This window comes from Tetrahymena thermophila (assembly GCF_000189635.1).
Source record: "Tetrahymena thermophila SB210 genomic scaffold scf_8254796, whole genome shotgun sequence".
NCBI lineage: Eukaryota > Ciliophora > Oligohymenophorea > Hymenostomatida > Tetrahymenidae > Tetrahymena > Tetrahymena thermophila.
The window spans coordinates 54,980-79,415 of NW_002476552.1; the positions used below are offsets into that span (position 1 = coordinate 54,980).

Here is a 24,436-nt window from a genome sequence, read left to right on the forward strand (position 1 = left end):
ATGATATAATAGAAAAAATATTTTGACAATCTTTAAGAAGTAAATATTTATTTTTTTTATTAATATATTTTAAATTTATTTTTATTAAAAAAATAGTTTTTAAACTCTTCACTATAATCTCATTAGGTCACCAATATTAATCTTAAGTAATAATTTATTAATATTGATATTATTAATATTAATTTTTTTTTTATAATTAATTTACAATATTATTTTTCTAATTGAAATTCTCATTTCTGTATTCATTCATTTTATTTGTACAAATATTTAAAAAATTATTATAATTAATTATTAGTTTTTTAAATTTGACATTTTTTCTTCATTTTCTCTTCAAAATAATTAATGAAATATATATTTTTTTTTATTTAAAAAGTAACCAATCAATTGGTGATGAAGGGGCATCAAGCTTAGGTTTTAGTTTAGGAAATTGCACTAATCTCTCATATTTGACACTCAATCTTTAGTAAAAACAGATTATTATTTTTTTTAACATTACTTTTATTATTAATTAATAAATTTATTTCTTATTATTTAATATTTTTCTTCATTTTTTCCAACTAACTAACTAACTGATTAACTCTTTATTTTCTCTCAAATATTTAAAAAGTGAAAACTAAATTGGAGCAATCGGTGCGTCAGACTTAAGTAATGGTTTAGGAAATTGCACTAATCTCTCAAATTTGGAACTTAATCTTAGGTATAAACAGTTTATTTGTTTTAGATTCTGATATCTTTTAATAAAAAAAATAATTTAAAATAATATTACTTTCTTTATTTGTTTTAAAACTTACTTTTTATTTTATTTATATATTTATTTTTATTAGACTAATTTTTTTTCATTTATTCTTAATTTATCATTTGTTTTTAACTTTTTATTTTTTTATTAATTGATTAATTTCTTATTATTCCATATTTTTTCTTCATTTTTTCCTTTTAACTAGCTAATTAACTCTTTATTTTTTCTCAAACATTTAATAAGTTCCAATTTATTTGGTGCAATTTGTGCTTCAGATTTAGGTTTTGCTTTAGGAAAGTGCTCTAATCTCTCAAATTTGACACTTGATCTTTCGTAAAAATAGTTTATTTTTTTTTGATAGTGGTATTTTCGAATATAAAAATGGATTTAAAGCAATATAACTAACTCTTTTAAATTATTTATTTATTTGATTTATTTTTCTTTTTTATTTATTCTGATTAATTAATATATAATGGGGGAATTTTAATGTCAGGGAGAGGAAGGAGAGGGGGAATGGGCCTATTATAATTTTTATTTCAAAATTGATTAATTTTCCTAGAGTCAAGCATTTCCCAATACTATTATTAAGAAAAATTAAGTTTTAACCATAAAAAAGCTACAATTTCTGAAGTGAAAAGAAATTATTCAAAGCAAAAAATTATGAATTAAAAAAGCATTCTATAAAACCAATAATAACTAACTTCAATTATCATTCATTTTCAATTTTTGCTTTTATTAAATCACTTTTTATTATTTCAGATTTTCTTAATTTTATATATTTTTTCTCAAATATTTAAAAAGTGAAAATTAAATTGGTGCAATTGGTGCATCAGGCTTAGCTTTTGGTTTAGGAAAGTGCACTAATCTCTCAAATTTGACACTTTCTCTTAGGTAAAAACAGTTTTTTTTGGCTGTGATATTTTTTAATATAAAAAAGAATTTTAAATAATTATGATATTCTTTTAATTTATTAATTTATTTATTTGCTTTTCATTTTATTTATTTTTCTTTTTTTTTATTCTTCTTGGATGATTTTTTCGTTTCATTAATTTAACCCATATTTCAATTTCAACATTATATTATTAATTAATTAATTTCTTATTATTAATTTTTCTTCATTTTTTCCTTTTAACTAACTAATTAACTATTTATTTTCTCTCAAATATTTAAAAAGCTACAATTAAATATGTGAAATTGGCGCATCAGGCTTAGGTTCCGGTTTAGGAAAGTGCACTAATCTCTCAGATTTGACACTACATCTTTCGTAAAAATAGTTTATTTGTTTTGGATTATGATATGTTTGTTTTTAATATAAGAATGAATTTAAAACAATATAATTAACTATTTTAATTTAATTTACTTATTAGCTTTCTGTTTATTTATTTAATTTTTTACTATTTTTTATTCTGCTTGTAATTTTTTTTCTTTATTTATTTATTTATTTATTAATTTAACTTATTTTTACATTTTCAGATTTTGATTTTATTCCTAATTTATTTATTTCTTATTTTATCATATTTTTTTTCTCATTAACTATATATTTTTTTGGAATATCTAAAGGTGTAATTATATTTGTGATGGAGGTACATTAGGCTTAGGTTCTGGTTTATAGAGTTGCACTAATATCTTAAACTTGACACTTGATCTTTCGTAAAAATAGTTTATCTGTTTTGGATTGTGTTATTTTTTAATATAATAATGAATTTAAAACATTATAACTAACTTATTTAGTTATTTATTTATTAGCTTTTATTTGATTTTCTTTTTTTATTTTTATCTATCTTTTTTAATTAAATTCCTCAATTCCTTTTCAGCTTTTTCTTCTATTATTATTAATTAATTAACTTCTTATTATTTTATATTTTTTCTTCATTTTTAACAATTAACTTTAAATTTTCCTTAAATATTTAATAAGTGAAAATAAAATTAGTTAAAGTGGTACATCGGGTTTATGTTCTAGTTTAGGAAATTTCACTAATCTCTTAAATTTGAAACTTAATCTTTCGTAAAAAAAAACTTATTTGTTTTGGATTGAGATATTTTCAAATATAAAAATGTATTTAAAACAATATAGCTAACTCTTTAATTCATTTATTTATAAGCTTTCTATTGATTTATTTTTTAAATATTCTTCTTGTGTTTTTTTTTCTTTAAGTAATTTATCTCATTTTTTCATTTTCAATTTTGCCTTTATTATTAATTACTTCACTTCAGATTATTTGTTCATTTTATTTTCTTCGAATAATTAATTAACTATTTATTTTTTCTCCAAAATTTTTATAGTAAAAATTAAATTTGTGCTATTGGTGCATAAAGCTTAAGTTCTTGTATAGGAAAGTTCGCTAATCTCTCAAATTTGACACTTTATCTTCAGTAAAAAGTTCATTTATTTTGTATTGTATTGTGATATTTTTTAATATAAAAATAAATTAAAAAAAATATAGAAACTTTTTAATTAATTAATTAATTTATTTATTTGCTTTTTCTTTGATTAATTTTTCATTTTTTTTATTCTTTTTGTGTTTTTTATTATTTTCATTAGTTTAACTCATTTTTTAATTTTCAATTTTTGCTTTTATTATTAATTAATTCATTTTTTATTATTTCCAATTTTTTTCCCTCCTAAAATGAATTAACTGTTTATTTTTTCTCCAATAATTAAAAAGAGAAAATCAAATTGGTGAAATTGGTGCATAAAACTTAGGTGACGGTTTAGGAAAGTTAGCTAATCTCTTAAATTTGACACTTCATCTTGAGTAAAAACAATTTATTTTTTTTGGATTGCTATATTTTTGAACATAAACATGAATATAAAACAATATTCTCTTAATTATTTATTTATTTATTAGTTAGTTTTCTATTTGATTCATTCTTCTTTTTTATATTTTAGTTGTGCTTTTTTTCCTTACTTTATTTTTTTGTTAATTTAACTCATATTTTCATTTGAAACTTTTAATTTTATTATAAATTTACCTAACTCATTATTTCAGATTTTTTTCTTAATACTTTTCCTTTTAATAATTAACTACTTATTTTTTTCCTGATATTTTAAAAGAGAAGATCAAATTGGAGCAATTGGTGCATCAGGCTTAGGTTCTGGTTTAGGAAAATGTACTAATCTCTCAAATTTGACACTTAGTCTAACGTAAAATAGTTTATTTATTTTAGATTGTGATATTTTTTAAACTAAAAATGTATTTAAAACAATATTACAAATCTTTTAGTTATTAATTTTACTATTTCTTTATCCTGCTTGTGATATTTTTTCTTTATTTGCAAATTTAACTCATCTTTTCATCTTACTATGAATTCATTTTTTATGATATCATATTTTTTTCTCACTAACTAACAATATATTATTTTTTTAATATTTAAAAAGGTCTAATCATATTAGTGATGAAGGTATATCACGCTTAGGTTCTGGTTTAGGAAAGTGCACTAATCTCTCAAATTTGACACTTAATATTAGGTAAAAACTGGTTATTTACTTGTTTTGGACTGTGATATTTTTTAATATAAAATTCAATTAAAAAAAATTAGATTAATCCTTTTAATTTATTTGTTAGCTAGTTAATTGATTTTTTTTTCTTCTTGTGTTTTTTTTCCTTAACTTATTTTAATAATTTTTTCATTTTTCAATTTTTTTTTGTTATTAATTAATTCACTTCTTATTATTTCAGTTTATTTCTTCATTTTTTCCATCTAATAGCCAATTAATTGACTATTTATTTTTTCTCAAAATATTTAAAAAGCAATAATTAAATTGGTGAAATTGGTGCTTCAGAATTAAGTACTGGTTTAGGAAATTTAACTAAACTCTCAAATTTGGTTCTTTTTCTTGAGTAAAAGCAGATTATTTGTTTTGGATTGTCATATTTTTGAATATAAAAATTAATTTAAAACAATAAAACTAACTCTTTTAATTTATTTATTAGCTATATATTTTATTTATTTTTCCTTTTTTTTATTCTGCTTGTGTTTTTTTCCTTTCTATGTTAATTTAACTAATTAATTTTTTCATTTTAATTAAACGTTTGTTTTTATTATTAATTAATTAATTTCTTACTAATTCCTATTTTGATGACTAATTAATTATTTTTGTCTCCAATATTTTAAAAGATATAATTAAATTGGCAAAATTGGTGCATCACAATTAGGTTATGGTTTAGGAAAATTAACTAATCTCTCAAATTTGGAACTTTATCTTGAGTAAAAGCAGTTTATTTATTTGTTATGGATTATGATAATTTTAAATATATAATTAAATTTAAAGCAGTAAAACTAACTAACTTTTTTAATTTTTTTATTTTATTTATTATTCTTTTTTTTTTATTCTTCTTGATATTTTTTTTTATTTCTTTCTTTATTTATTTGTTTGTTTGTTTTTTTGTTTATTTAATTATTTTTTTTATTAGCACCTTTTGATTTTATTATGAATTAATTCATTTCTTATTATTTCCTTTATCCTACTAACTATCTTATTCAGTATATATTTTGCTATAATATTTAAAAGTGGAAATTAAATTGGTGCAATTGGTGCATCAGGCTTAGGTTGTGGTTTAGGAAAGTCTACCTATCTCTCTAAATTGGTACTTAATATTTAGTAAAAAAAGTTTATTTCTTTATTTTTGATTATTAATTTAAAAAAATCTAATTCTTTTAATGTATTTATTAACTTTTGATTAGATTTATTTATTTTTTTTATTCTGTTTTGATTTATTTTATTTTTTTTTGTTTTGTTTTGTTTGTTTGTTAATTTAACTCATGTTTTCATTTTTAAATTTTTTTTTATTGTTGTGTTTTTTTATTTCTTTAATTTAACTGATTTATTTTTTAATTTTTAACTTTTGCTTTTATTTTCATTAATTAATTTCAATTCTTTTGTTCATTCTTCTCTCAAACTAATTTTTACTTCAATATTTAAAAGTTAAAATTTAATTGGTAATGAAGGAATATCAGGTTTAGGTTCTGGTTTAGGAAATTGCTCTAATCTCTCATCTTTGAAACTTAATCTTTGGTAAAAAGAGTTTATCTTTTTTTTTGGATTGTGTTTTTTTAATAAATATAACTTTTTTAATTTATTTATTACTTTTTTATTTGATTTATTTTTCTTTTTTTTATACTGCTTGTATTTTTTTTATTTCTTTGTTAATTAATTAAACTAATTAATTCATTTTCCAATTATACTTTTAATATTAATTAATATTTATATATATAAATATATCATATTTTATTTTCAATTTTTCCTCCTAACCAACTAATTAATAAAATGCTTTTATTAATATAAAAAGGGCCAATTAATTTGGATATGAAGGAGCATCAGGTTTTTTTAATGGTTTAGGAAATTGCATTAATCTCTTAAATTTAGAAATTGAACTTTGGTAAAAACAGTTTATTAATTTTGGATTGGAAAATTTTTTAAATTCTGTTTGTTATTTTTTTATTCTTTATTTGTTAATTAATTAAGCTCATTTTTTAATTTTTCAAATTTTGCTTTTATTATTAATTAATTAATTTCTTATTATTTCATATTTTTTTCTTCATTTTTCCTTCTAAATAACTAATTTTTTCTTTAATATTAAAAAAGTTACTAATAAATGGGCGAAACTGGTACATTAGGCTTAGGTTATGGCTTGAAAAAGTGCACTAATATCTCTAAATTGAAAATTTTTCTTATGTAAAAACAGATAATTTGTTTTGGTTAAATATGAAAATGAATTTAAAACAATTTAACTAACTCTTTTTAATTTATTAATTAGATTTCTTATAATATGGTTTGTTTTTCTTTTTATTTTTATTAAAAAATTTTTTTTAAGTTATTTAAAAAAAACATTTTATTTAAAAGCTGCTAAATTTCTTAAATTTTTTTAGTAATTAATTACACTTATTTATATTAAAAGTGGCAGTGAAATAGATAAAGCATAATAGCTTAAACTAAAGTGTCTTAAATCAAAAAGATTAGTTGTTTTTAATTTCTATTTTTGATAAGCTAGTGGTTAAAAAGGAAGAATATATATAAAAATATTAAAATAATATAATTCATATGTTTTATTTTATCATATTTTGTAATTGAATAATTTAATCTCTAATATAAATATATCTGCTCCTGCATTTTAACTATTAATAATGAATATTTTTTCTAAAAAATCTTAATTATTTATTTTCTTTATTTTTTTATCTGAGTAAAAGAAAATTAGGTAATTTTAATTTCAAAGCTTAAAAATTAGGGGTAAAATAATTTATTTTTGAGACAAAACAAATAAATAAATAAATAGATTTAAAAAGAAAAATTAACTTTTGAAATAAATAATTAAATAAACTGATTTTTGCATAAATTCGAAATAAAAATAAAACATGTTATTTTTTCTAAAATATTTAAAATAAACGCTTTAAGTGATTGTAAAAAATTTATTAATCTAACTAAAACTAAAGTTTTTTCTTACTTTTTCAGAAAATAAATAATTTTGGTCTTTAATTAATCATACATATAAAAACAAATGAATTAATTTATAGACGCTTTATTTTTTGTTAAATGCAAATCTGATAATAAATTCTTCTTTAATAATTAAATGAAAAAATATCGATAAATTTTTATATATTTTTACTTAGCATTAAATTCTTAATTGTAATACTAAAAGCAATACTTGTTATTTGTATTTTTCAAATAAAAAATATGTTTTATCAAATATAATAATTCAGTTAATTTAAACTTATGTGAAATATCTCAAAATAAATCAATTAAAATATCAATAATATTTTTTTATTTGTATTTTTTTTATTGTTTATTTATTTAATTATTTATTTATTCATAGACACTGCAAGGATAATCTATATTATTTTTAATTGAGTCATCAGAAATAAATAGAAATTTTTCTTTTTTGATATAAAATAAATAGATGCTTTAAATTACAAATGAAGTAAACAACTAATAATATCTTACCTTCAAATTAATTAGTTAAAAATATATTTTGTATTTTTGATTATTATGGGTTGCTGTTAAAATAAATGGTTGAAATTTGAATAATTATTAAATAAAATTAATTAGAAATATCTTCAAGATAAACAAATAAAATCAAAATGCGAGTTAATCAAAATCAATTTACAATAAAAAATAGAGAAACTCAATAAAAATAAGATTTAAAAATTGAGCCTTAATTAAATGAAAATAATGTCTATAGTAAAGATATTCTACCAAAATATGAAACAAATGCTATTGATCATGATATCTGTTTTATGTCGCTAAATAAACTATTAATGATTACAAAGATTATGCAATAGCAAAAAAAGTAAATAGAAAATGAAGATATAAAAGAATTTATAACTAAATCTACTTAAATTTAATTTACAATTGAATAATTAGAGCAATATAAAAAAAATAATCCATTAAAATTTTAAAAATCAAATAAATTTAAATTGATGCCAGTCTACTTTCATATGACTTATAAATACCTATTAATTGGTCTCTTTTTTAGCATCATACAGTTCTTTTTAGAATGCAGCTGCGTTTACATGCTAGATTTAATCACTGATAAGCTTAAATTATATTAAGGATAATATTCAGAAAAAAGAGATTTGTTTTTGTGTTTAATTGGAATTTCTCTATTTTATCTCTTAAAAAATATCTGCTACACTCGATTCTATTGGTATGAAGCAAAATGGTAATCTAAAGCATATGCAACGCTTTAATATTTAGTATTTACTAAATACCTTAAATCATAAGAGATTTCATCAGACTTTAACAATAATCAAGATATCTAAAAGGAATAAGAAATAGAAGAAACTCCTGATATCAATAACATAATGACTTCAGATATTGACTAACAAATGTATCTATATAGAACATTTATCCAGTCCATAGTAGGGATCGTGTCAGTTATAACAGCATTGATATTTATATATATCAAAATTGGAAAATACATGCTTAATGGACTCTATGTCTTGATAGCTGCGTTTATAATAAATTTTATTGCTGTCTAAATTCTTCATGTAAAATTTATTTATTTTTTTAAAGTAGATTTTTTAATTTAAAATTATTATTTTAGGTTTTCTATGGAAAATAATTTAAAACAAAAGATCAGAGAATATCTCTTTGTAATGATGTGATTGATGGGATTAAAAGTATTAAATTTTTAGGCTGGGAAAATATTTTTAAAAAAAAGATACAAAATATTCGCTCTAAAGAATTTAGTTATGTTTTATACACAAAGATCTTTGATTAAGTCTAAGTGACTATATTTACTATTTTAAGCTATTTGATGCTCTTCTTGTTTCTAACTAATTATGTAAATGATGGAGGCAGCTTATCAGATTCAAATATTTTTACTATTATAGCTTTATATGATATAATGAATATGCCACTTACTTATCTTCCATGGAATGTTGCTTCATTTTAAAAATTAATTGTTTCTTATAAGAGAATTAACACTTTTTTAAATCAAAAAGAAATTAATACTGAAAATGGTAATATTAAATTTACCTTTTTCAAATTAATAATTTTTTTATTATAAAGTTATCAATGAAGAATTTCATCATTTAGATAAAAATAATGACAAAGATTTTTTGATTTAATCAAATTAAACTCCAAAAATTGCTGTTCAAATTAAAGATATGAAATTTGTATGGCCAGAATAAGAATGTGGTATGACATTTTTTATGTTCGAAATTTAATTGAAAATATGTTAAAATTTCATTCTAAATCGAAAATTAAAAAAAAAATTAGGAGCGAATTCGAATAAGCCTTGCATAAGAAAATTTGAGTTAAACATATCTGAATTGAAAGCTAACAAAGGAGAGTTAGTTGTGATTATTGGCAAAATAGGTAAAAATTATTTTTTAAATTCAATTTCGAATTAAATAAAACAAATAAAAAAGTTCATAAAAATATATCTCATTAATAAAAAAGGATCAGGAAAATCTGCTCTTTTGAAAGCAATTTTGAATGAATTAAGTGGGACTAATCTGTAATCTGGATAAGGTTCATAAAACAAAAATAACAAAATAGTTCTTAATGGAAAAAGGGCTTTTGTACCTTAAAATCATTGGTTGCAAAACAAAACTATAAAAGAGAATATATTGTTTGGGAGTGAATATGAACCTGAACGGTATGAAGAATGCATAGAAGCATGTGATTTGAAAACGGATTTTAATTGCTTTAATTAGAAAGATGAGAAGCTAGTTGGACCAGGAGGTGCTAATTTAAGTGGTGGATAAAGATAGAGAGTTGCTATTTGCAGAGCTTTGTATCAGAACAGAGACATTTATTTACTTGATGATATTTTTAGCAGTTTAGATGTTCATGTAGCACACAAAGTATTTTAATCTGTTGTTATGAATGTTTTAGTTAAAAAGTATAAGAAAACTGTGTTTTTAGTAACAAGCCATTTTAGCATTCTTTCACAAAGATAAAATATTAACCAAATTCTTTATCTTGAAAATGGATCTTTGATAAAAGATAGTCTTGACATTGAAAAATTTATTTAAAATGGCTTAAATAGAGAATAAGAAGAGCAAAAAGTTATCCAATCTAATATTTCAAATGAAATTTAACTTAAAAAAGGAGCTTCTCAAGAAACCTAAAAATAAGAATTAGAAGATATTTCAATTAACATAAATTAAATATCAATTTTAAAAAATGAAGTAAAAAAAAAATATTAAAAATTTCTATTTTTAGTTTATTTTATTATTTTTATTATTTTAAGGTAAAAGAAAATGAAACAAGTTATCAATAAGAGCAGATAAGCTAATAAGATAACCAAAGTGGCATTTTAATTTTAAAAAATGAGCCAGAAAATACTCTAAATGAATAAGTAAGTGAAGAGATAAAAGAATAAAGTGTTTAAAATGAAAACTAAGAAGAAAGAGAAACTGGAAATGTCAAGCTAAAAACTTTTAGAGTTTATTTTAAATCTATTGGAACGATTTTGTTAATAATTTTACTGATTTTGAACTATTTAATGTCTGGAACATAAATGCTAATTGATTTTTGGCTGAGAGATTGTATATCGCCATCAATTCCATTCTATTAATCTATTAATGAAATTTTCAACTCGTTCTTTAATACTTTTCTCTTTTTTATTATGCTCAATATTCTTGTTAATGTTTTTAGAGCTTTAATTTATAGTGTCAGCTCTCTAAAAGGAAGCAAAAGGCTGTTTAAGCAATTAAACAAAAGCATTATTTACAGTAAAATGAGTTTTTTTGATAAAAATCCTGTTGGAAGAATCATCAACAGACTTTCTGATGATGTTACTGTGATTGATGAATAGTTGCCTTGGAGCTTTGATTACTTAATTGGTTTGATAGCAGCCACAGCAAAGTATTTATCCATTTTTAATTCAATTATAAACATGAATTAGCTATTTTTAAATTAAATTAAACTTGTTTTGCATTTTGAAATTGTAATTTATTTTTAAATAAAAGCTACACATTTGCAATTTTGGTTCAATTTCCTTGGCTGGCTATTTTTGTGGTTTCCTCGATAGTTTTGTTTTATCTTGTTTAGAAAATATTTAGGACTCTAACTGTTGAGATAAAAAGATTACATTCTGTCAATTCTGGAAAACTACTTTCTACTTTAGGAGAAACTTCTAAAGGTTTAATTTTGATCAGATCTTTTAATAAATAAAAATACATTATGAAGGAATTTTTAGAGAGATTAAATGAAAATATTAATAGCAATGTAATTAATTAGGCTTTGTAGATTTGGATGTCTATTAGATTATTATTTATAAGCAATTTGATTTTTATATCTGTCGCTATTACTCATATAATGTTGCTATTCTCAAATTACGAAATTGAATATACTACTGTAGCTATGTGCATTACATATTCTATGCTATTTTCATAGCGTTTTACAGAAGTCGTTCGTTTCTTTTCTTATGTCGAAATAAATATTGTATCTGTTGAGCGTATTAGATAATATTTTAATAATAAGTAAGAAGATTTAGAAGAAATTTAAAATAGAGAAGATATTTAAATGAATTAACTACTAGAAATTAAAATTTAGGAAATAAAACATATTTAAGAAGATAGCTAGGAAATAACTAAAAAAGTTTTAAAAGATGATAATGTTGTTATAGAATTTGAAGATGTATGGCTAAGCTATGACCATGATCTTAATGAGAATTATGATTCCTAGAATTTAAATAAGGATATCAGTTTTGCTTTGAAGGGCATTTCAATTTAAATTAAAAAAGGAGAAAAAATTGCGTTTTGTGGTAGAACAGGATCTGGAAAAACTTCTATATTGAATGTATTGTTTAGAATGTATCCAATATAACATGGTAGTATATTTTTCAAAGGAAAGAAAATCTAAAGCTATTCACTAAAATCTCTTAGGTCTTAGATGTCTGTGATTCCATAATTTGGTTTTATATATAATGCTACTTTAAAAGATAACATTGATCCTGAAGATAAAATATGTACTGAAGAGATTCAAGAAAAACTACAAAACACTAATTTGAACATCTAAAAACATGAAATTAAAAAAACCTAAAAGCAAGAAAGATAGAGTTAAGAAGAATTTTAAGAAGAAGAAATGAAATTTATCAGCTCGTCATAATAAGATGAATTACCTAAATAAAATTAAATAAACATAGACTTTGAAATTAAAGAAGGAGGATCTAATTTATCAAATGGTGAAAAATAGATCGTAAATTTCTTTAGAATTATAATGAGAGAAACTGAAATAATTTGTTTGGATGAAGCCACTTCAAACATGGATCCAAAGACAGATTAAGAGATACATAAATAAATTTTTCAATTTGCTAGTGATAAAACATTAATTGTGATAACACACAGGTTAGAAAATATTGACTAATTCGATAGAGTAGCAGTACTTGATGAAGGTAGAATAGTTGAATGTGGTAGAGTTACAGATTTAAGATAAATTTAAGGAGGTTTCTTTAACAAACTAATTAATGATAAATAAAAAAGTTAAAATAAATGTTGACTTAATTGAAATAATTTATCATTCTTGCTTAATACAAGAAATAAATAAATAAAATTTATAAAAAATTAATTGATTTTATAAATAAAAAACGTATATCATTTATATATTTTAATTGAACCTCTTTTTTAATTTTGATGAACCATTTATATAAAAATTAAAAACAAATTATTAATTTTTTAAGTTACTCCAGCCGAAAAAAAAAAAATCAAATTTGGACACTGTTTATGATTCCTGGTTAAATTCATTTAAACAAAAGGATAACGTATCAAAAAAAGAATTGTAGAATCTAATTAAGCTAATTTATGAAGAGGTGAATAATTTAAATAGCATTTATCTTCTTCAATTATTGTTTGTAAATGAGAAAATATATTTAAAATAGATTAAATAGCTTATATTTTATATCTTTTTTGATTTAATCTTTTTTTTATTTTTTCAAAAATTATTTGAATTGAAGAAATTTAATCTAACAAAAGAAGAAATTTGTTTTTAGTAGCTGCTTATAAATTTATTAATAATTTATTTCATATTTTTAAATTTTTTAATTCATGAATTTACTAAAAGTTTGATCATAATTTTGAATTGAATTTTTAAATCATATTAATAAATAAATAAATAAATAAATAAATAAATAAATAAATAAGAAAATTAAATGGGAAAAAACTAAAGCAAGTAAAAGAATTTAGTTTAAAATAATAGCAAAAAATAAAATGAATTATTGCTTGAAGATCATTAAAAAATAATTAATATGATAGAAAAAAAATATAAATCTTACTTAAATATTTAGTTTTACGCTTAAGATAAATATTCATTAGCCCTAAAAGCAACAAATAAAAAGAATAATTAAGCTTTAATTCTCTTGGTTTCTTAGTATAATGATTATTAACTCCTTAAAAATAGCAAATATTTAGTGCTTGATCAAACCTATAATTAATTATTTCCTGAAGATAATTCTTAAGTTTTAAATACATTCCAAATTTCTGAATCTAAACCTAATTTAAGTTGTGGTTTAGCTAAAAATTCTAATATTAATAATCAAAAGTACTTTCTCTAATAAATTAAATTTACAGATTTTTCCTTATCACTAAAATAAAAAGCAACAATTAAAAAAGCATTACTTTAAGATGTAAATTTTTAATAATTCTAATACATACATACATTCATACATAATTTTGATAAATATTATTTTTAGTTGGAGGATAATCATCATTTAGTTTAATAAGTTCAAGCAGTGATAAAGTAAATTTATAAATCTTCATTATTTATTTATTTATTTATTTATTTTAACTATTTTTTTTGTAGCGGTCCTGATAAACCATTTAAATATGTTGAATGGTGTAATGGCATAACGTCTAAAATATCAAAATGTGTCAATATGGAATCTTTTGAAGTTATTTTTCAGTATTTAGTTTTTATAAAAAGGAATTTATTATATTTTGAATTTATTAAAGGGAGGAATTTTAAGGAAAATCTTTATTTTCTCATCTCGCTTCTGCTTTAAGTAATTGTTAATTTCTAATCAGAATCAGCTTGAATTTAAATTAGTATTTATTTATTATCTTTGAATTAATAAAAGAGATAATTTTTATTTTAATTTAATAAATTTAGATGTTCTAAAATAAAAATTGAGGATCTATGTTGTTTTATTTAAGCAATTATCAATTTTCCTAATGTTTCTTCTTTTTGCTTAAATTTAAGGTAATTATTTCAAAAATAAACAAATTAGTTAATAATTAATTTATTGATTAATCAATGATTTTTTAGCTAGCAGATTATTGAAAATGAAGATATTGAATTATTAGGGAAGACTCTATCTTAATTTACATAATTAGAAATATTTGAACTTAATTGTGAGTAAGTATTTAAAAAGTAGTATTTTGTTTTATTTATCAAATAAAAAAAGAAATTCAAATATAGATGACAAAAATATTGTTTACTTTAGTGAGATATTTACAAACTGCAAGCTGATTAAAAATTTAAACTTAAATCTGAAGTATTTAATGTATAATTTTATCAAAATTAATTTTTATTGTTAGAAAAAATAGCTTATGCAATTCTGGAATCATACAGTTAGGCTAAAAGATAAACAAATGTGAAAATCTAAAACATCTAAATTTAAATCTTTAGTAAAAAAAATATTTTTCATTAATTTATATAATTTTTTTAAACATGAAACATCTTTAAAAGTTAATTTGAAAAAAATAATTTTATATTCTTGTAAAATATTTCAAACTATATCTTAGTGCTAATTCTCTACTAGAGGAGAGTGTATTAGGAATTACTTTTGCTATTAAAAACAAGAACCTGATTTCTTTACAATTAGAATTTTCGTAAATAATTTAATTTTTTAATTTAAAAGTTTAATTCAGTTTATAATTTCCAAAGAATTAATATTTTAGGTGATGTTGGAATAAATAATCTATGCAATGCTATTTCTAAATGTGCTACACTTAAAAAGCTGTTCTTAGATTTCTGGTAAAACGATTTAATGAAATAAAAAATACAATGAATAATTTTTATAAAGTTATAATAACATTTCATAAGAAGGAGTGAAATAATTAGGAAGAGATTTTATTTAATTGACTAATTTAAGCAATTTAACATTGAAATTAGAGTATTTATTTTTAATTATTTTATTATGATTTTTAAATTAAAGATAAATTTAAATAAATAAATAAAAGCTGGAATATCATTTTATTTGAAGGAGCAAAATTTTTAATTGATAATCTTAAATAAGTTAGAAATATAAATATTTTGCATTTGAGTCTTATGTAAATAAATATTCTCTTTTTCAAAATATTTATTCAAAAATAATCAAAAATATTTAAAAGATAAAACTCTATCGATCAAAAGCATTTTTTAAATATTCAATAAAAAATTAAGAAATTTAAAAGACTAGTTAATCGTATAATAAAGCTAACAGTTTATGACTGAATGACTGACTGAATTACTTACTGAATTAATAATAAATTATAAAAGAATTGATAAAAATCAATAAATAAAAATGAATTGTTTTTATGCTTAGAATATTGTAAAAAATAATAAATATTAAAATTTTATATTCAAAACTAAAAAATGATTTTTATTACCTATACTAAAATCCCATGCATTTTTTACAAGCCTAGCTATTTAATGCTCAATAAATAATAAATATAAATATTTAATTGATTAAAAAATATTTGGGAATAGTTCTATTAATCAAAAAAATACAAAAGGGAGCTTGGCTTTTTTTTTTTCTATAGATCAAAAATAAAAATTATAAGATTAAATTAATAGGAAGGTATTTATTTATTTTCAAATTTTGTAAAAAGTTAAAATTCTTTGTTACCATGAGATGAAACAGGGCATAATGTATCTTCAGGGCTTAAACAGGAGGGGGTTTTTTGTTTAAATTATCTTAAGATATGCAAACTATTATATATACTGACTGACCACTATGTCTCCTATAATTTTATAGAAGATGAAGGTTATATCCATTATTAAATTAATCACTAAAAACGATTTTGATAAGGAAAAGACACTCACTACTAATCATATTGAGTAAGTATGGCCATAATTAAAAAACAATTCAAATTTTCAATATATTATATTAAAACATATATTCTATTATTAAAACATTTATATAATATTTATTCATCCTTTTTTTGCCACTTGTTTATCATTAGAATTTTTTTTCAAAGACAACTAATCTTTTTGATTTAAGACACTTGTTTATTACTTTGAATCTTTATGATTTATTTATTTAGTTATATCTTTTATAAATAAATTTGTGTAAATTTTAAATATTAAATTAAATAAACTTTTAAATTAAAAGTAAAATAATATTAGTAAAATAAAAAGATAATAAAAAAAAATCAAATAAAAGCTAACAAATAAATTCAAAGCGCTTTTTTGTTTTATTTTCATTTTTATAGTTAAAAATATAACATCCTAAAACAAATAAACTGTTTTTACCTAAAATCAAGTGTCAAATTTGAGAGAATAATGCAATTTACAAAAGTAGAGGCTAAACTTATTGCTCCCACTATACCAATTTAATTGATCCTTTTTAAATATTGAAGAAAAATTATATAATTAAATAGTAAATTAGAAGGAAAAAATGAAGAAATAATATGTAATAATAGGATCAATTAATAATAATAAAAGCAAAGTTTGAAAATAAAATAATAAGTGAGTTAAATTAACAAATAAATAGGAAGAAAAAAATAGCAACTTTATTGTTTTAAATTAGTTTTTATAATTAAAAATAATCCAAAGCAAATAAACTGTTTTTACTTAAGATCAAGCATTAAATTTGAGAGATTAATGCATTTTACTAATGCAGAACCTAATCCTGATGCACCTATTGCACCAATTTAATTGTTACTTTTTAAATATTGAAGAAAACATATAAAATTAAAAAGTTAATTAGAAGGAAAAAATGAAGAAAAAATAAGAAAAAATAAAATTAATTAATAATAAAAGCAAAGTTTAAAAATAAAATGATTAGTTGTTAAATTAACAGAGAAAATAAAAAAAAGCAAGCACAATAAAAAGAAATAAAAAGATAAAGAAAAAAGAGCTTTATTATTTTCAATTAGTTTTATAATTAAAAATATCATAATCCAAAACAAAACAGATAAACTGTTTTTACCGAAGATCAATTGCCAAATTTGAGAGATTAATGCAATTTGCTAAAGCAGAACCTAAACCTGACACACCTTCGTCACCAATTTAGTTGTTACTTTTTAAATATTGAAGAAAAAATATATCATTAAATAGTTAATTAGAAGGAAAAAATGAAGAAAAAATATGAAATGATAAGATGAATTAATAATAAAAGCAAAATTTGAAAATGAAATGACGATGAGTAGTTAAATTAAAAAACAAAGAGAAAAAAAAGTAAGCACAATAAAAACAAAAAGAAAAAAAATCTTTATTATTTTAAATTAGTAATTATTATTAAAAATATCACAATTAAAAACAAATAAACTGTTTTTACCAATGACCAAGCGTTAAATTTGAGAGATTAATGCAATTTGCTAAACCAGAACCTAAGCCTAATGCACCCATTGCACCAATTTAATTGTCACTATTTAAATATTGAAGAAAATTCATTAGAAGGAAAAAATGAAGAAAACATATAAAATAATAAAATCTAAAGCTGTAAAAAAAATGATAAGTTTTTAAATTTTTAAAGATATAAGAAAAAAAGCAAATAAAATAAAAAGAATAAGAAAAAAGAGCTTTATTGTTATAAATTAGTTTTTATAATTCAAAATAATCCAAAGCAAATAAACTATTTTTACCGAAGATCAAGTGTCAAATTTGAGAGATTAATGCATTTTGTTAATGCAGAGCCTAAGCCTGATGCACCCATTGGACCAATTTAATTGCCACTTTTTAAATATTGAAGAAAACAAACATATAAAATTAAATAGTTAACAAGAAGGAAAAAATGAAGAAAAAATATAAAATAATAAGATTAATTTATTAATAATAAAAGCAAAATTTGAAAATAAAATGATGAGTTAAATTAACTAAGAAAGAATAAAAAAACAAGTAAGCATAATAAAAAGAAAAAGAAAAAAGTGCTTTTATTGTTTTAAATTAGTTTTTATATTTAAAAATATCACAATCCAAAACAAATAAACTGTTTTTACAGAAGATCAAGTGTCAAATTTGAGAGATTAATGCAATTTGCTAAACCGGAACCTATGCTTGATGCACCCACTGCACTAATTTAATTGAACCTTTTTAAATATTGAAGAAAAGAAAAATAATTAAATGGTTAATTAGAAGGAAGAAATGAAGAAATAACATGATTACTTAATAATAAAAGCAAATTTAAATATAAAATTATGAGCTAAATTAACAAAGAAACAAAAAAAGAAGTAAGCAAGCAAGCACAATAAAAATAAAAATAAAAAAAGAGCTTTAATGTTTTAAATTAGTTTTTATAATTAAAAATATCATACATAATCCAAAACAAATAAACTATTTTTACTAAAAATTTAGTGTCAAATTTGAGAGATTAATGCAATTTGCTAAAGCAGAATCTAAGACTGATGCACCTTTATCACCAATTTAATTTTAACTTTTTAAATATTGAAGAAAAAATAAATCATTAAATAGTTAATTAGAAGGTAAAAATGAATAAAAAATATGAAATAATAAGATTAATAAAAAATAAAAGTTGTTAAATAAAAAAGAAAGAAGAAAAAAAAGCAAGCAAGCACAATAAAAAGAAAAAAGAGTCTTATTATCTTAAATTAGTTTTTAAAAATATCACAATCCAAAACAAAGAAACTCTTTTTACCCAAGGTAAAGTGTCAAATTTGAGAGATTAATACAATTTACTAAAGCAGAACCTAAGACTGATGCACCTTCATCACCAAAATAATTGTCACTTTTTAAATATTGAGAAAAAATGTATCATTAAATAGTTATTTAGAAGGAAAAATGAAGAATAAATATGATATAATCAAATTTATTAATAAAAAAAGCTAAATTTAAAAATAAAATGATAAATTAGCAATGAAAGAAAGAAAAAAAGCGAGCACAATAAAAAGAGTAAGAAAAAATAATTTTATTTTTTAAATTAATTTTTATAATTAAAAATATCACAATCCAAAACAAACAAACTCTTTTTACCCAAGGTAAAGTTTCAAATTTGAGAGATTAATACAATTTACTAAAGCAGAACGGTCGAGGGTCGAGGGTCGAGGGTCGAGGTTTTATTTGTCTATTCTAACTTTTCTAATAAATTCTGAGTAAGTCAAAAAATAAAAAATAAAAATATAAACACATTTAAATTTATATAACTATTATAAAACTAATTGTTTAAGATGTATTCTGAGTGCATATTTATGTGCGAGTATTCTATTCTATTCTACCACCAATTTAATTGCCACTTTTTAAATATTAAAGAAAAATATATAATTAAATAGTTAATTAGAAGGAAAAAACGAAGAAAAATATGAAGTAATAAGATTAATTAATAAAAAAAGCAAAATTTGAAAATAAAATGATGAGTTTTTAAATTAACAAAGAAATAAGAAAAAAAGCAAGCACAATAAAAAGATAGAGAAAAAATAGCTTAATTGTTTTAAATTAGCTTTAATTATTAAAAATAATCTAAAGCAAATAAACTGTTTTTACCGAAGATCTAGTGTCAAATGTGAGACATTAATGCAATTAGATAAACCAGAACCTATGTCTGATGCACCCAATGCACCAATTTAATTGAACCTTTTTAAATATTTAAGAAAAGATAAGTAATTATATGGTTTATTAGAAGGAAGAAATGAAGAAAAAATAAGAAATAACATGATTAATTAATAATAAAAGCAAAATTTAAAAATAAAATTATGAGTTAAATTAAAAAAGAAAGAAGAAAATAAAGCAAACAATATAAAAAGAAAAAGAAAAAAGGGCCTTATTTTTTTAAATTAATTTTTATATTTAAAAATATCACAATCCAAAACAAATAAACTGTTTTTACTAAAGTTTAAGTGTCAAATTCGAGAGATTATTGCAATTTGCTAAAGCAGAACTTAAGCCTGAAGCACCCATTGCACCAATTTAATTTTGACTTTTAAATATTGAAGAAAAAATATAAAATTAAATAGTTAATTAGAAGGAAAAAATGAAGAAATACTATGAAATAATAGGATTAATAAAAAATAAAAGCAAAAGTTGAAAAAAAAATGATGAGTTGTTAACATTACAGAGAAAGAATAAAAAAAAACAAACAAATAAACTGTTTTTACCCAAGATCAAGTGTCAAATTCGAGATATTAATGCAATTCACTAAACCAGAACCTAAGCCTGATGCGCCTTCATCTTCAATTGAATTGTCACTTTTTAAATATTGAAGAAAATAAATTTAATTAAATAGTTAATAAGAAGGAAAAAATGAAGAAAAAAAATTAAATAATAATATTAATTAATAAAATAAGCAAAAGTTCAAAATAAAATTATGAGTTGTTAAACTAACAAAGAAATAAGAAAAAAAGCTAGCACAATAAAAAGAGTAAGAAAATAGAGCTTTATTGCTTTAAATTAGTTTTTATATTTAAAAATATAACAATCCAAAATAAATATATTATTTTTACCCAAGGTCAAGTGTCAAATTCGAAAGATTAACACAGTTTACTAAAGCAGAAGCTAAATCTGAGGCACCTTAATCATCAATTAAATTTTCACTTTTTAAATATTGAAACAAATAATAAATTAGAAGGAAAAAATGAAGAAAAAACATGAAATAATAAAAGCAAAAGTTGAAAATAAAATAACTAGTTAAACTAACAAAGAAATAAGAAAAAAAAGCAATCACAATAAAAAGAGTAAGAAAAAAGAGCTTTATTGTTTTAAATTAGTTTTTATAATTAAAAATATCACAATCCAAAACAAATAAACTATTTTTACCGAAGATCAAGTGTCAAATTTGAGAGATTAATGCAATTTGCCAAAGCATAACCTAAGCTTAATGCACCTTCATTCCAAATTTAATTGCACCTTTTTAAATATTGAAGAAAAAATATATCATTAAATAGTTAATTAGAAGGAAAAAATGAAGAAATAATACGAAATAATAAGATTAATTAATTAGTAATAAAAGCAAAAGTTTAAAATAAAATGATGAGTTGTTAAATTAGCAAAGAAAGAAAGAAAGAAAGAAAGAAAGAAAGAAAGAAAGAAAGAAAGAAAGAAAGAAAGAAAGAAAGAAAGAAAGAAAGAAAGAAAGAAAGAAAAAAAGCAAGCACAATAAAAAGAAAAAGAAAAAAAGAGCTTCATTGTGCTAAATTAATTTTTTTATATTTAGAAATATCACAATCCAAAATAAATAAACTGTTTTTACCTAAGTTTAAGTGTCAAATTTGAGAGATTAATGCAATTTGCTAAAGCAGAACCTAAGTCTGATGCAACTTCATCATCAATTTATTTTTCACTTTTTAAATATTGAAGAAAAAATATATAATTAAATAGTTAATTAGAAGGAAAAAATGAAGAAAAAATATGAAATAATAAGATGAATTAATAATAAAACCAAAAGTTGAAAAATTTAAATTAACAAAAAATGAAAAAAAGCAAGCAAAATAAAAAGAAAAGGAAAATAGATCAAATAAATTAAATGAACTCTAATGTTTTAAATTAATTTTATAATTAAAAATATTACAATCTAAAACAAATAAATTGTTTTTATCAAGTGTAAATGTTAAAAGCAAAAAATGAAGGGAAAATATAAAAATAATAAAAAATGAGTAATAAATAATTAAAAATTAAGTTAAAATAGCTCAAAAATTTTTGTTTCTAATAAAAATCGAATCAATTAATTAGAAAAATAATTTTTTTAAATCAATAGAAAGTTAAATTTACAAAAAATATTAGTAATTACTAATAAAAATAATATTTATAAATTAAATATACGTCAGATCAATATGGAGAACCTCATGAGATAAAAGTGAAGAGTTTAAAAACTTTTTTTATTAATATTTATAAATTTAAAGGATATTAATAAATTAATAAATAATTACTTCTTTTAATCTTTTGTAATATTTAATCTATTATATCATTTATTTTTTTTCTTCTAAAATATTGAAAAGCTAATTATGGATTTTAATTAATTAATTATAAATGGATAAAAAGAACAAATAAAATTTAATAATTAATTAATTATCAAAAATTAATATATAAATTTGCTATTAAGAAGAGATAAACAGAAAAATTAATTTAGTATTATTTATTTAATCTTAATATTGTATTTAAAATATTTTTTTTAAAATATAATAGGAATTAGAGATGGGCACGCAGTTAGTTAGTCATATTTGAAATAAATCTCGTAATTAATTAAAAAGTGATTGACGATAGCCTTATAAATATAGCTCGATACTTGATCTTTGCGGATAATATTAATATATATATAATACTAGCTTATCATATTTATTTACTAAACAATAATAAAATCTATCTATCTATCTATGTATTAATATTTTAAGTTAAAAAAACTTTTGCAAAATAAAAATATTATAAAATAAAACAAACTTATATTATTCAATTATTCAAATAATTAATATTTATTAATCCTTTTTTTTTACAATTGCTTATCATCAGAAATATTTTTTAAAGACAACTAATCTTTTTGATTTAAGACACTTGCTTTTTACTTTGAATTATAATGATTCTTTCATTTAGTTATAACTTTAATAATAAATTTGTGTAAATTTTAAATAAATATTAAATAAAATATGCTTTTAAACTATAAATTATTTCTGAAATTAATAAATAAATAAAATAACATTAGTGAAATAAAAAAGATAAAAGAATAAATCAAATAAAAGCTATCAAATAAATTCAATGAGCTTTTTTGTTTTATATTTAAAAATATCACAATCCAAAACAAATAAATTGTTTTTACTAAAATTAAAGTGTCAAATTTGAGAGATTAATGCAATTTGCTAAAGCAGAACCTAAGCCTAATGCACCTTCATCACCAATTTAATTGTTCCTTTTTAAATATTGAAGAAAAAATATATTATTAAATAGTTAATTAGAAGGAAAAAATGAAGAAAAAATATGAAATAATCAGATTAATTAATAAAAAAAGCAAAATTTGAAAATAAAATGATGAGTTATTAAATTAAAAAACAGTGAAAAAAATCCAAGCATAGTAAAAAGAAAAAGAAAAAAGAACCTTATTGATTTATTTAAATTAGTTTTTATATTTAAAAATATTGCAATCCAAAACAAATAAACTATTTTTACCCAAGGTAAAGTAACAAATTTGAGAGATTAATGCAATTTGCTAAAGCAGAACCTAAGCCTGATACACCCACTGCACCAATTTAATTATCACTTTTTGAATATTGAAGAAAAAATATATAATTTAAAAGTTAATTAGAAGGAATAAATGAAGAAAATATTATCAATAAGATAAATTAATAATAAAAGCAAAATTTGAAAATAAAATAACGTGTTGTTAAATTAAAAAAAAATGAAAAAAAAGCAAGCACATTAAAAATAAAAATAAAAAAGAACCTTATTGTTTTAAATTAGTTTTTATATTTAAAAATATCTCAATCCAAACAAATAAACTGTTTTTACCAAAGATTAAGTGCCAAATTTGAGAGATTAATACAATTTGCTAACGCAGAACCTAAGCCTAATGCACCTTTATTACCAATTTAATTGTTCCTTTTAAAATATTGAAGAAAAAATATTAAACCAAATAGTTAATTAGAAGGAAAAATGAAGAAAAAATGAGTTTAATTAATAATAAAAGCAAAAGTTGAAAAAAAAGGATGAGTTGTTAAATTAACAAAATGAAAAAAAAAGCAAGCACAATTAAAAGAAAAAGAAAAATGAGTCTTATTGTTTTAAATTAGTTTTTATATTTAAAAATATCACAATCGAAAACAAATAAACTGTTTTTACCAAAGACTAAGAGTCAAATTTGAGAGATTAATGCAATTTGCTAAAGCAGAACCTAAACCTAATGTACCTTCATCACCAATTAAATTCTTCCTTTTTAAATGAAGAAAAAATATAGAATTAAATAGTTAATAAGAAGGAAAAATGAACAAAAAATAAGTTTAATTAATAATAAAAGCAAAAGTTGAAAATAAAATGATTAGTTGTTAAATTAACAAAAATGAAAAAAAAGCAAGCATAGTTAAAAGAAGAAAATAAAGATCCTTATTTTTTTATAGTAGTTTTTATATTTAAAAATACCACAGACCAAAACAAATAAACTGTTTTTACATAATGTGAAG

At 20.1% G+C, this 24,436-nt stretch overlaps 4 protein-coding genes across 4 annotated transcripts in view; 3 read left to right on the forward strand and 1 right to left on the reverse strand. All coding sequences in view use genetic code 6, as the record gives it.

The window, feature by feature from the left end:
- TTHERM_00964320 (hypothetical protein) lies at positions 1 to 6,721 on the forward strand (the record flags this gene model as incomplete). Its single annotated transcript, XM_001008920.3, has 20 exons — positions 1 to 39; positions 97 to 146; positions 374 to 463; positions 608 to 697; positions 980 to 1,069; positions 1,538 to 1,627; positions 1,911 to 2,000; positions 2,297 to 2,386; positions 2,652 to 2,741; positions 3,020 to 3,109; positions 3,403 to 3,492; positions 3,792 to 3,881; positions 4,116 to 4,205; positions 4,489 to 4,578; positions 4,856 to 4,945; positions 5,250 to 5,339; positions 5,664 to 5,753; positions 6,028 to 6,117; positions 6,324 to 6,413; positions 6,637 to 6,721. The coding sequence occupies 20 exons, from the start codon at positions 1 to 3 to the stop codon at positions 6,719 to 6,721; spliced, it is 1,704 nt and encodes a 567-aa protein (XP_001008920.3).
- A 1,081-nt stretch (positions 6,722 to 7,802) lies between these two features.
- On the forward strand, positions 7,803 to 12,864 carry TTHERM_00964340 (ABC transporter C family protein). The gene is made up of 7 exons (XM_001008922.2): positions 7,803 to 8,722; positions 8,779 to 9,196; positions 9,246 to 9,374; positions 9,456 to 9,554; positions 9,639 to 10,372; positions 10,435 to 11,051; positions 11,156 to 12,864. The coding sequence occupies exons 1-7, from the start codon at positions 7,814 to 7,816 to the stop codon at positions 12,684 to 12,686; spliced, it is 4,437 nt and encodes a 1,478-aa protein (XP_001008922.2). The 5' UTR covers positions 7,803 to 7,813; the 3' UTR covers positions 12,687 to 12,864.
- Positions 12,865 to 13,431: 567 nt separating this feature from the next.
- On the forward strand, positions 13,432 to 15,617 carry TTHERM_000964350 (kinase domain protein, putative; the record flags this gene model as incomplete). The annotated part of the gene is made up of 13 exons (XM_012795850.1): positions 13,432 to 13,809; positions 13,876 to 13,922; positions 13,986 to 14,084; positions 14,135 to 14,227; positions 14,292 to 14,381; positions 14,448 to 14,537; positions 14,587 to 14,676; positions 14,720 to 14,809; positions 14,927 to 15,013; positions 15,069 to 15,158; positions 15,208 to 15,297; positions 15,365 to 15,454; positions 15,515 to 15,617. The coding sequence occupies 13 exons, from the start codon at positions 13,432 to 13,434 to the stop codon at positions 15,615 to 15,617; spliced, it is 1,437 nt and encodes a 478-aa protein (XP_012651304.1).
- Positions 15,618 to 17,220: 1,603 nt separating this feature from the next.
- Positions 17,221 to 24,436, reverse strand: part of TTHERM_000964361 (kinase domain protein) — a gene marked incomplete at its 5' end in the record, with an annotated part of 7,700 nt that continues 484 nt past the window's right edge. The window contains 15 exons of the mRNA XM_012795851.1: positions 17,221 to 17,383; positions 18,393 to 18,415; positions 18,670 to 18,759; positions 18,982 to 19,071; positions 19,824 to 19,913; positions 20,167 to 20,256; positions 20,435 to 20,524; positions 20,780 to 20,869; positions 21,093 to 21,182; positions 21,526 to 21,615; positions 23,083 to 23,172; positions 23,430 to 23,519; positions 23,769 to 23,858; positions 24,099 to 24,188; positions 24,426 to 24,436. The exon at positions 24,426 to 24,436 is cut by the window's right edge and continues 190 nt beyond it. Of these exons, the coding sequence (XP_012651305.1) occupies positions 17,256 to 17,383; positions 18,393 to 18,415; positions 18,670 to 18,759; positions 18,982 to 19,071; positions 19,824 to 19,913; positions 20,167 to 20,256; positions 20,435 to 20,524; positions 20,780 to 20,869; positions 21,093 to 21,182; positions 21,526 to 21,615; positions 23,083 to 23,172; positions 23,430 to 23,519; positions 23,769 to 23,858; positions 24,099 to 24,188; positions 24,426 to 24,436 (1,242 nt within the window). The 3' untranslated portion in view covers positions 17,221 to 17,255. The remainder of the gene's footprint in view (positions 17,384 to 18,392; positions 18,416 to 18,669; positions 18,760 to 18,981; positions 19,072 to 19,823; positions 19,914 to 20,166; positions 20,257 to 20,434; positions 20,525 to 20,779; positions 20,870 to 21,092; positions 21,183 to 21,525; positions 21,616 to 23,082; positions 23,173 to 23,429; positions 23,520 to 23,768; positions 23,859 to 24,098; positions 24,189 to 24,425) is intronic.